This window comes from Melanostigma gelatinosum, assembly GCF_949748355.1.
Source record: "Melanostigma gelatinosum genome assembly, chromosome: 4".
Taxonomy (NCBI): Eukaryota; Metazoa; Chordata; class Actinopteri; order Perciformes; family Zoarcidae; genus Melanostigma; species Melanostigma gelatinosum.
This window is the reverse complement of record NC_136637.1, coordinates 12,994,324-13,007,315: the sequence shown is the minus strand read 5'-3', so window position 1 is coordinate 13,007,315 and position 12,992 is coordinate 12,994,324. Positions and strand designations below refer to the sequence as shown.

Sequence of the window (12,992 nt, the reverse complement as noted above, 5' to 3'; positions counted from 1 at the left end):
GAACCTACTTCTTTCTCAACTTCAGTCTTTTGTGTTTGTTAAAATTGAGAATCAACTAAAGTCGATGACGTCCCCAATGGAGCAGTGCTGTAACAGGAGAGGCCATGCCATTTACAGTCCGGGCTGGAGAGAGTGAAACAATTGTGGAGTTGTGGAGAGACTGAAGTGCGAAAGCATGTTGCTAAATAGGTGGTACCCTGTCTACCTTTTGTATACTATATATGCACTCCAGAAAAATACATTCGCAATATGCTTTCACTGCTACAGTATAGTGCGAGTAAACAGAGGTAGCATTCTGTTTGTGACCTGAGGTCATAACTAGCATTGATTGGCATTGTTTCCTGTTTAAATTCAGCAGCCGAAACAGACACAAAGCCAGTAGCCTTGATCGTATGGCAGCCCTCTCCGCTCATTCAATTCAAGTATACAATGACGGGAACATGTGCTTATCTTGTGGAAAGTTTGCAGCTCACCTTCGTGCTGTTATCCTAGCAGCTTCTGATTCATCATTGCTATCTGTGATCTGCTTTGTTATGGTAGCAACTGTCAATGTCAGCGGGCATATTGCGCCGTGGCAGACCATAATATTTACTTTGGAAATTGGATCAAAACAAATCCATGGCTGTTTCGCTCTATATAGCATCATGAATGTACATCATTGAACAAGGCACGACAATGCACCATAACATTGCATTTTGGAAAATTACATATTCATGAATAATACACATAAAATAAAATAAAACATAATAATAAAACAAATATTATACAATAGATCTTACATACATACATTATATAATACATTACATTCATTAGCATTTTTAACTGTAATTATTGTAAAAAATGTGGCTTGTGGGAAAGGTTAGAGGGCAGTAATACAGAAGCTTGATAAATAAAAATGTTTCGGTGTCACTTATTTGATATAATTTGTTGCTTTAAAGAAATGCTCTTCTTTATTCACTGATAAATGTTCCCGTTGGTTTTATGGTTCAAGGTTGTACCTTTTACACTGCTTAATGTGCACTTTAGTTACGTGTACAGTCTATTTATGTATACATCTATATTTCTGTTTGGAACAAGTAAATATAATAAGAGCTGAAGAGAGCAAAGTAAAGTTGTTGTATTTACAAAGCAATCAGAAAGAGAACAGCAGATAAATTGCAGCAGGCAGACAGCAACGTGCGGTGCTTCTTAAGATGTATTTTTCAGCCTTTTTTGTGGATGCATTAGTAATGCAACCGCCTCAGATGGAGAGGCATCTTTAAAAATAGTCACGTATTGTGGCTTGCTTCCACGTGTATCTCGAATTCTTCTCAATGTCACATTCCAGCAGTGAGGGACAGTGTTGATAGTTTGGCCTGGATCTTGTGTGTTGGTCAAAAACAATAGTTCACATTTTCACAATACTTTCTTTGGCCTTCCTAAAGCTCTCACCAAGCTGTTTTCATGGTGGAATCGTGACACACAAACAGTCCTCAGGTTGCAGGTTTTGACTTGAGGTCAGCTGGAACTATCATGTTTTGTCAGGGTTGCCATCATTTCCTTGTTAATGCAAAGGATTAAGAGTATTTATTTTTCCATAACACTCAGCCATCACACTTTGGTGCTTCGAGAAAAACCAAGACACTGGTGCAGACATTGGTTGAGCTAAAATGAATTTGTTTAGCCTCTGACATGCACGACAAATGTAGCATTGATGACTGCAGCTACAGAGTAAAAATGATGTTATTATGACCTCGAGCTAGCTCACCTTGCTGTCCATTCATTTGCTTTTGTGAATGTTTATTGTTTTGACTGACAGGGATACATACTTCACTACCCTTTTGAATCATATGAAGAAACGATGTTGCGTGTAACGTTATCCATTTTGACTTGCAGGTCTGTCCGTCATGCTGCTCGTGGTAAGTTTGACCCTGGATGTGTCGATAGCTGCACTGTACTGTGCATAGTGGTCTTTCTTCTTTTGGAGCACATATTCATTTCATTTGCAAAGAGCAACAATTCTGTGGAAAGGCTGTAGGAAAATATGTGGTGGGACTCACATGCTACCTAGAGAAAGATAGCACACATTATGGAACGCTTCTTGACCTTGCGCAACACAAGCCAAGTAAAGATTAAAACCATTTTTGATAACATTGAATGAATTAATGTCATGACTTTCTACGAGTACTAGAAAGCCTTGGTTCAGTTGACTGAGCAGATGTTCCATGCTGCGGCTTGTTTATTACGTGTCTGTTCAACTGTAAAAAGCCTGTACTTTTAAAACATACAGCAGCATTTTAGTCCATTCTCTTACGTAAGATAAACATCCACGAGTCAGCTTCCTCAAGTTGATGGGAAGTGGGACTTACTGAAAGTATTTTCTGACTGACGCTTCCTTGTTATGTGGCAATTTGAGACATTATCTTCCCTTACATACAAACACCTAAATGTATATGAATACACAGTATGCCTGATGCACTCACAAATGCCTTCTGTCAGTAGAAAGCTTAATGGGCTGTGAAAGACTTTATTGTCCGAAGGTCCACTGTGATTGTGGTAGTATGGTCGGGAAATGTTTTGAGAAAACAGTTGTATGGGAATAGATAAAGTCTGCTTTCTCATAATATTCGAGGGCACATGTGTGTGTGCCTGCTTCTTGTTTTGTATCGTGTGTTTGTGAATGAGAGGGGGCTGCCTACATGCAGGTGCGTGGGCTTGCGTAGAAAGGGGAGAAAGAAACAAAGCGCTCATCAACCGGACTGAGAAAGACAGACACAGTGTATTTATTGCAAAATACAGTCTTTTGTAGTGCATGTCCTCCCACCCTCTATCTCCCGTTTCTCTCAGCTGTTACTTTACTCTCTTCAACTTAAATCCTCTCTCACTCCATCATCCATCCATCCCACCGTCCTTTTCCAATTTATTTATTTATGCCACAGCCCATTATTGTCGTTATTGGCCAGTTTTTGCCTGATATCCCGCTGTTCTGTTGTCCGTTGACTTCCACAGAGACTCTATTTTACACAAACACGCACGCTAGGATGGAAAACAGGAAGGAAGGCATGGAAAGGAGATGTTGGTGAAAGAACAAAGTGGAGCAATAAGGGTAAGAGGGATACAAGGAAGGGCATGGGATGGAGGCCGTGAGATGAATAGAGTGGAGTAGAGTAACAGAAAATATCAGACAATTCAGCAGAGTTTTCTCTTCTCTCATCTTCCTACTCTTGTCCATTGTGTGTTGCGGACAGATTGGCACATAGACAATAGCCGGTTTGCACAGTTCGATTGGTCCATTTAGCAGAGAGGTAAAGAGTGGAAGCTGTAATTACCGCGATAGAAAAAATCACATGACTGACACAAATGTATCCTGCACAGACAAAAATATTGCAATAACATGAACAGCATCATGTCCTCCCCACAGCTGTGCTATTACTGTAAATGTATTTGACTTCTGTATTTACCTGTTGCTTTTTGTGAAACCAGGTATCTTCTTAATGTTCAAAAGTGGCAAATCCTTACAATTAAGAAACTGGTACGAATTAAATATTCAGCTTTTCTGCTTGAAAAATGTTTATCAAATTTAGTATTTAGTTAAATAATCAGTTGAACCATTAACCATTGAAAGTAAGGGAATACCCAGCTGCATTCCCATTAATAAGTGAGTGTGTGTGTGTATGGGGGGGGGGGGGGGTAATCTTACGTTTCTCTTACATGGCCTCTTTACAATAGTTTCATAATCATGATCATGGCAACCAAGGCACAATGAATTGGGACAAACGGGTACTTCTTCTCATGTGAATGAGCAGTTAGAGTGAATAACTGTCGGTCAGTGTCTTTGCTAAACCACAGTTTGCTCTGCCTCTCTCTCTCTCTCTCTCTCTCTCACCCTTTTTCTCTGTATCACTCTTTTCACTTTCTGATACGCCCACACACTCACGTGCGCACACACGTACGCACATCGTTCTCGCAGAGTCTGTTTTCATGGTCTGTGAAAAACAGCCTGAATGAACGCTTAATTATGCGATCAGCATTAACAGTATAGCTTTCAAAGGAGGAATGTGCCGACCAAATGGTACCGGATTAAAGAGAGTGACAGAAAGAGGTACAGTCCAGTTAGAGCTGAGTCAGACGGAGAGAAGCTTCTTCTGTCCTCGCCTGCTATTTCCATTATCACCCGACTACACACTGTATACTGTATATCTGCTGTTCTCTACTTCTCCGTTCTTTCATTCTTTTTTCCATCATTTACAAACAAACTCTGATAAAAATAGCAAGGAACAAAGACACATTTTCATCACTGCTGACGTCCGAGTGGGTGAGAGAGAGGATGGGAGAGTAAGAGAATGGGGGACAAATGTTGGTGTGCACACAAATGCTGGTGTTTGTGTGGTTACCCATGTCTACACTGTACAGTGTGTGTTTATGAAAGCGAGAGACCCAGAGTGGGAGACAGAGATAAAAAGAAAGAATGGAGAGGGATTACAAAGGATATGTTGGTGTGTACGTGCACAGCCAGTGAGCCTCATTGGCCAGATGAGTTGTGTTCCCGACAAAAGAGTGAGTTTTAGTGAGATGACAGGCAGTAAACCCAGGGATTAGGTCTGTTGGGCAACAGAGCACCAGGCCTCAGGGCGAGTTTCTGGTTGGTTTACTGGCTGGAGCCCATGTGTCATGTGGATCATGTTTGGAAGACAGAGGGGCTGGTGTTTGTGTGCTACCGTCATGGCTGTCCTGTGAGTCTGCACTCATGAGCCAGTGATTAGGCAGCGATAAAAAAACGACCAACATCGGCAGAAACACGCAGTCACATGGGGGAAAGAACCGACTTAATGTGGTTCACCTGGCATATGCAGAAAGAGAGAGAGAGCAGTGGATGAAAGATGATGTGACTACTAGAGGCAGAGAGCAATGCAGGCAGGAGAAAGTTATTGATGCAACTGTGTTGTTCCCAAACTGCTGGTAGACGATGGAGAGAGAAAGTCTCATGTGAGTTTGTAAAAGCTGGGTTGGGTTTTTATTGCGAAATGGAAAAGGAAGTTGTGCAACTATAATGATGAGTTTTTTGGATTCTTTCATTTTGTTGTTCAAACCTAAGCAGAAGTATGTACAATTCATAGGAAGACAAGGAAGGTATTACATTTACAGTATCTACAGTATCTAGTATATATATATATATATACAGAATCCAAATGATGTCAGAAACCAAAACCAGTCAAACAAGACTGTAGTCTGTGATGTCATTGTGAGGTGTGGAGCTGGTGCAATGATAAAGTCAGATCTGTGCCGTAGTCAACAAAGTAAATCATGACCTCATTGTCTTTGGATACAGCTCTGGTAGCCTTGGCGGTTGCTTTGGGACAATGTTTGTGCCAGTGAACAAATATCCTGTTTGTACAAACTGTTCAAGCTCCACAGTAGTAATTAGAAAGTAAATCTATTAGATACAGCAAATTGTCAGATGATTATATATTATCATCATTATTATGATTATTAAGGGTAACCCATGCAAAATGAAAACTGATTTTTCTATTCTAGTTGGGTATGATCCTACTACTTAAACGGAATATCGTACTGTCATGAATGATTGATGTCTTCTCTCGCCTTAATGAGTAACAAATGAAGGTCCGTTTAGATGTGGGCCTGCTGAACCGGGTTGTTGCTGGAAACAGACGTACGACCTTCCTCTGAACGCCAACAGTGTTCACCTCCCACAGCTGATAATAAATCTCTTCCCTTTGGCATTGCAGGATTTAATCTGGTGTTTACCTTGAAAACAACCTACAGCACTGTGTATGTGTGTAGGTGTGTGTTCCTGCTCTCTTTCTGAGAAGACACCTACAGTATTTCTCTACCCAATTTCCAGGGATGGGATGTGTATTCACAGCATTGCCTCTGGATGAGTGAATCATATCGCCAGCTTGCACAATCAAAATAATGACATCTTGTACACGCAATGATATGAAATGAGTGTGACTGCTTGTTTTAACGATCCCTTATTGCTGTTGCTATTCATTTTGTTCTTGTATGAACTTGTTAGGAACAAGATGCACCTCAGATGTAATTTATGTATTAAGTGTGTCGTGTAATCGCTGCCATGCATGCTGGATTCGTCCATATCCGAAGGGCTTTAGCCTCCCTATTTGTTTGCCATGCAAAATTCTCTTTCTACGTCATTTGAGTGTGCCTTGGTTTGTGAGGTTTGGATTCTTATTTGAATGTTTCCGTGAAACTCTCCGTCCACAACCTCCAGTAAAGACCTGGTGACCTGGTGAAAATGTGATAGACACTTCACTTACGGTACTAATACCAATCCCTTTACAGAGCCATGTATTTTGAAATAGACTGATGACTATCTCTTACCTTTACCTCTTTTGTATTTTCCCCCCTGATCTCACTTATTCAGTTATAAACAGATATATAGTTGATATATATCAGTGGTGTACTAGCTCTCCCTAGTGCCCAAATATGCCCATTGTTTGCAGTTTACAATAATTCTCTGAGACGAGTGAAGAACGAAGAAATCAGCTAGTGCGGACATTTTAGCGATTTATGATTCATGAGATACACTTGTATTTGTTTTCCCAACATATTTTAAATTGGATTACTTTAAACTAAAGCAATGCCTCACAGATAATTCATAACCAGGTAATGCTGTCAGTTCCAAACAAAGATCTATTTTAGGATACCAGGATATTATTCACAGTCACTTTGTCCCTAATTCTTCTTTATTTTTGTTCCCTATTCATTCAGAGGTTTGGCTGACATGAATGTGACATTACTGGTTAGATGTTGATTCAGTATTTTATTTAGTGATGATTGTAACAATAAACATGCCCAACCCAGTAGGCTACACAGTTTTGACAGAACAAGCTGGGGCAAATAACACGTGATAAAAGTTTGTTCAAATGGCTTCCGATATTCAGCAGCAGTAGCTCTTTGGTGTTTAACCTTTTAACAGATATTGATTGAAGTAAGATGTTACATTACAAGGACTACTTCTCAGCCAAAGAGGCCTTTTTTATTTTGACATTTCACTACATGAAAAGCACAGGTGTACATAATAGAATTGTTCATGGCTAAATTCCATTGAGCTGCTTTGGTTCCAAGGTGCCGGTTTAGATCTTTTCACAGCAGACATATTGACTTTAATTATGGCTACATTCCATTTAGCATTTAGTGTGCCTAATATAGCTATTTGAACATCTAATTCAGTAGCAACGACCACACCATAAACCCATGCGTTTTAGAGATGTATTAAAGAAAAACACATATGATGGAAGATGTTTGAACTACTAGCTCATCTGCTTTGTCAAATGCGTTGAGTAGGAGCTTCGACAGGGATTCCCCCGTTGCACCCGGGCACGCCAAACGCCCTCAGGTACGGTTGAGGAGTGGTTCCGCTCCCGAAATGCTGCATGATAGCTTCAAATGGCTTGGAGCTGTTGTTAATCGTGTTTAAACACCTGTGCTTTTCCTACTATCACAGGTCAAAATGTCTGCTGTGAAAAAAGGCCAATGGTTAAGGCTGGTTACAGATGAGTCTCATAGTCCCTCAGATGTGACAAGCTGGATCATTTATGTAATTTAGGGCTGAAATCATCAGTATAAGCTGTTGATCAAATTGAAGTTTCATCGTGCAAAGACTGGCTTTCAAACCCATTAATGTCTGCATGCAATATTGCTACTGATGCTTGATATGTGTTTCATTTGTGCCTAATTAACGGCATCCACTTTATCATCTTTCAAACAGTGGAAGAAGTACTCCTATCCGTTACTTGGGTTAAAGTATTGCAAGGAGCCCCAATAATAACATCACAGGTCAAGTAGGCTGGGAAGCACTGTTTTGATTTTGAATATGCTTTATTTTAAACTTATCACATGTTCTTTTAATGTCAAATCTTAATTTTAAAAGTAACCAGAAACTTCAGATAAATGTAGTGGAATAAATACAATATTCCACTCTAAAATGCAGCGGGGTGGAAAATGGAAATATTCAAGTGAAGTACAAGTACCTCAAAAATGTACTTAAGTACAATACTAGAGTAAATATACTCAATTACCTTCCACCACTGCTTTTAAAATACAAAATATGGGCACAAAGTACACAGAAGCCTTAGTAAACTCATTTGGGGTTAAATTTACCCTTCTATGTATCCATGTTTTGCCACCTTTTAACTTACAAAATATCTCCTATCAAGACTTTTTAAGCACAAGTATATTGTCATGCGTACCGAATTGCGTACCGAATATAAATTATTAACAACATTATTATTAAGGCACTTACTTGTGAGGTCAGACAACAACCACTAGGTGGCAATACAGAGCTCAAAATCAGCAAAGAGCTGCTTTTTGATTGTCCTGGTCTCAAACCAGCTTGCTTCATGCAAGTTCAGCATTTCACACCATTGCGTCCTTTCTGTCTTAATTGTTTTATTCACAATAGTTCCACATTAATTGCCCTTCCAATCATTTGTATCTATCGCATCAGATTCCTTATCGATTCTAAAAAGTCAAAAAAGTCAACGAGACCTGCAACAAGTGCGTTACTGGCATGCAAATCCAACATTGCGCATTTATGACTGCAGCCTATTTCTTTTTAACGACGGGAAACAATGACAGCGCTGCAGCTCTTTGTGTAACTCCTTGAAGTCAATTGCGCACACGGTCCCTCCAAGTCACCCAAACATCTCGTCCAATCAGAGCACAGCCCTCCTGCACGGGTTGTGCCTGCGCTTTGGAGACCTTCTGCCCAGCTGAGAGGGGGTCTTTGTATGACAGAGCTGAACAAGGGCTCCTGACTCCGTAGACAACAGACGACAGCCACTGCTGCAGCTGCCGGGACCGCTGAAGTTTTTTGTTCACAGAGAGAAGCGAGAGGTTGCGACTTGTGCGCGCAGACACAGCAGAGGAAGACGCACACGAAAACTCAAGATTCCCTTTGTTGTTGCACCTTTTTTTTTTTTTAATTGTTCTACATACGTTTCAGTCCATTTTTTGAGAACCCGATGTCTCTATATTTATTCCGAGACTCACCCTGAAGGTTCCGACTGGCGAGAGCGAAACATCCAAGAAACTTTGCCTGAGAAGCATCTTGGATCTGAAATGAGCAGCATATTGGTGTGGCTGTCCCTCGTGCTGTCGGTGTCGTTGTCCGCCGGGCAAGACGCGGAGACGGGGGCCACGACGGAGGACATCCCGGAGGGGGCATCCACCCTGGCATTCGTCTTTGATGTTACCGGCTCCATGTACGACGACCTGGTCCAGGTCATCGAGGGCGCGTCTAAGATTTTGGAAACGTCCCTCAATAGACCGAAGAAAACGTTGTATAACTTTGCCCTGGTCCCCTTCCACGATCCAGGTAATATCATGAAAGTATGAGGAGTGAAAATATATTGTGGTAACTTTTTTTTTTGCAAACATGTCTGCACACCTTTGGGATTGTTTTGCACACTTTGGGATTGTTTTGAGTTTACTCTCTGCTCTGACAACAAAAGCACACATAAAAGTGAGAAATGTGATAGTTTGCTCACAATCCGCCCTTATGCTCCTCACACCTCCAGAGGAGGGACTCTGGGGGATTTTGTCTCGGCACACAGATGTTCAGCCTGGCGGTCACTATCATTAGTATTCCGCCAGGGTTAGTGTGTGGCTTTATGTTTGCAATGCAGCTCAATGAGTATTATCACCCATGGGTGCTCTCTCATTCCCAACAGCTAATATAGCCTGGACAGTATATCAGTGGGCTATTTAACAGTAACCCTGGCTATAGGTCAGAAGCGCAGGCGCACTGTCATGTAAAAATGAGACTTTCCAAATGATTGGTGTTAAATAATCATGAATAATAGTGTTAAATAATCTCCTGGGGAGTGGCATGGGAGTATGGCAATGTAAGCAAAGCGATTGAAGAGCATACATTCGATGTAGTGACTTAGTTATAGCTCTTTCCAAGTAAAACGTATCCTTATCATAACCACGTTACTGAAGGTTATGTTTGAAGTTTGAGAGTTTTGGTGATGGAGAGACTTTGTGTTCGTATTTTAAAGTCCCTGTAATTACTATTTTCTGAGCGGGAGGAGAAGTCACTTACCTGCTCGCAAAAGTACCATCAAAGGCTGCCGTGATGTCATGTCATGGGGGTCTCTGTGCTGATTTGGAGGTGAGACGTGTTCGACATCCACCTCCGAAAAATGCTCCATCAACAGCAATAATAAAGGGTTCATAATAAAGGGTTCATGCTCGAGTGTGTCCCGAGTGTAGACTGTATAAACCTTATAAAGGTCAACAGAGACAGCTAAAATCAAAGTGTGTCACACTCAATAGTGTCCTTTTAAGCATTTTAGGTACAACCTACTCCAATATTATCTTACCACAGACTCTCTGTAATGTAGTATTTGTATAATATCCTGCCAGCACATCTAAAAAGTCCTAAAACATAACATATGATCACCCTCACTGTGTTTACAATATACTTTAACTGGAGAACACGTAGCAACGGCAGAGAGAAAGTACAAGATGAATCAACAGAGGTGATCTGTGTGGGGAAGAGACAGATTCCTTCTCCAGATGTTTGCTCTCCTCTGCTACTTTTTCAGCATGTCACAAATTCTTATGAAGCTCAACTCCTCATCGATTCTGTGCCCAGAATAATAATTAAATTGAAGGAAGAAATATGCTCAGTATACACAAGTGCAACAAATGATGAATTCAATACTGTGTGCTTGGGAGGGAGAGGGGCACATTTTCAATCATTAGCAAAGCAAAGCAAGTTTATTTGTATAGCACATTTCAACAACAAGGTAATTCAAAGTGCTTCACATGAAACCATTAAAAGCATAAAGGCAAAAGTAAAGGACATTTAAAACATACATTGAAACAATTAATGTCATTAAAACACAAAATAGCGTGGTGCAGTTCTTTTACTTGTACTTAAAACCATTAAAAGCATCAAAACATAAGTCAAAATAAAAGGAGATTTAAAAGCAATTAAGAACATTGTAAGAAATAAAATACAGTAGTAAAATGCAGAAATGCAGGAAATTGATTAATATATTAATTGAATGTGGTTCAATTAAAGGCAGCAGCAAACAGAAAAGTCTTCAATCTTGATTTAAATGAGCTGAGGGTCTCAGCAGACCTGCAGCTTTCTGGGACTTTGTTCCAGATATGTGGAACAGAAAAACTGAACGCTGCTTCTCCATGTTTAGTTCTGACTCTGGGAACAGAAAGTAGACCGGTCCCAGACGACCTGAGGGGTCGGGATGGTTCATAAGGTAGCAGCAGATCAGAGATGTATTTTGGCCCTAAACCATTCAGTGCTTTGTAAACCAACAGCAGGATTTTAAAGTCAATTCTTTGTTGGACAGGAAGCCAGTGCAAAGACATCAGAACTGGAGTGATGTGGTCCACCCTCCTGGTCTTAGTGAGGACTCGAGCTGCAGCGTTCTGAATCAGCTGCAGCTTTCTGACGGACTTTTTACAGAGACCTGTAAACACACCGTTACAGTAGTCCAGTCTGCTGAAGATAAATGCGTGGACAAGTTTTTCCAAATCCTGTTGAGACATAAGTCCTCTAATCCTTGATATATTCTTCAGGTGATAGTAGGCTGATTTTGTAATTGTCTTGATATGGCTGTTCAGGTTGAGGTCTGAATCCATAACTACACCTAGATTTCTGGCTTGGTTTGTGGGTTTTAACATCAGTGACTGAAGCTGAGCGGTGATTTTCAATTGTTCATCCTTGGTACCAAAAACAATTACTTCTGTTTTATCTTTGTTTAATTGAAGAAAATTCTGGCACATCCAGTTGTTGATTTGTTCAATGCAGTTACCCAGCCCTTGTATGGGATTATAGTCCCCTGGTGACATAGTTATGTAGATTTGTGTGTCGTCTGCATAATTATGATAACACACTTTGTTGTTTTCCATAATCTGAGCTAGTGGAAGCATGTAGATGTTGAACAAAAGAGGCCCCAGTATTGAACCTTGGGGAACACCACATGTCATTTTAGTCAGCTCTGATGTGTAATCAGCTACAGACACAAAGTATTCTCTGCCCTTCAAGTAGGATTCAAACCAGTTAAGTGCTGTGCTAGAGAGTCCCACCCAGATTTTTATTCTTTCTAGGAGTATGGCATGGTCGACCGTGTCGAATGCAGCACTGAGATCTAGTAACACTAAGACTGAACTTCTGCCATTGTCTATGTTTAAGTGGATGTCGTTGAAAACCTTAACAAGAGCAGTTTCAGTGCTGTGGTGCTGTCGAAAGCCTGACTGGAAAACATCAAAGCAGTTATTTACGGCCAAGAAGTCGGTCAGCTGTTGGAAAACCGCTTTTTCAATTATTTTACTTAAAAATGGGAGGTTTGATATTGGCCTATAATTTTTCATCGTTGCGGATTCTAAACTAACCTTCTTTAGGAGTGGTTTAATAACTGCAGTTTTTAGGGCTTGTGGGAAGACACCTGAGAGAAGGGATGTGTTTACAATTTGTAAAAGATCAGTGGTCATGCAGTTTGAAATATTTTTGAAAAAGTGTGTTGGTAGAATATCCAAGCAGCAGGAGGATGACTTCAGATGTTGTATAATGTCTTCTAGGCTTCTACGGTCGATTGAATGAAATTGTGTCATGATATTTGAATGGATGTTATTCAGAGATCGGGACAACACATACCCTGTGGTTGGTGTGGAGGCACTGACTGCTTGTCTAATTTTCTGAATTTTGTCAGTAAAAAAGGAGGCAAATTGATTGCATGCCCAGGTGGATTGGAGTTCAGCAGCTACCGACACTGGAGGGTTTGTTAGCCTGTCGACGGTAGCAAATAAGGCGCGTGTATTGTTCTTGTTTTTGGTTATGATGTCAGAGAAGAATGACTGCCTTGCATTTCTAAGTTCCAAATTATAATTGCGAAGTCTCTCTTTATCGATGTCACAGTGAACCTGGAGATTCGTTTTTCGCCACCTGCGCTCAGCTTTCCGACACTCTCGTTTCTCTATTCTGACCAGCGTAGCATTTC

General features: G+C 40.6%; 1 protein-coding gene across 1 annotated transcript in view; it reads left to right on the top strand.

The window, feature by feature from the left end:
• Window positions 1-9,081: 9,081 nt before the first annotated feature.
• The window catches only part of hmcn1 (hemicentin 1), a gene marked incomplete at its 5' end in the record, with an annotated part of 83,924 nt that continues 80,013 nt past the window's right edge, over window positions 9,082-12,992 (top strand). Inside the window, one exon of the mRNA XM_079266635.1 lies at window positions 9,082-9,337. Coding sequence (XP_079122761.1) covers window positions 9,082-9,337 — 256 coding nt within the window. The remainder of the gene's footprint in view (window positions 9,338-12,992) is intronic.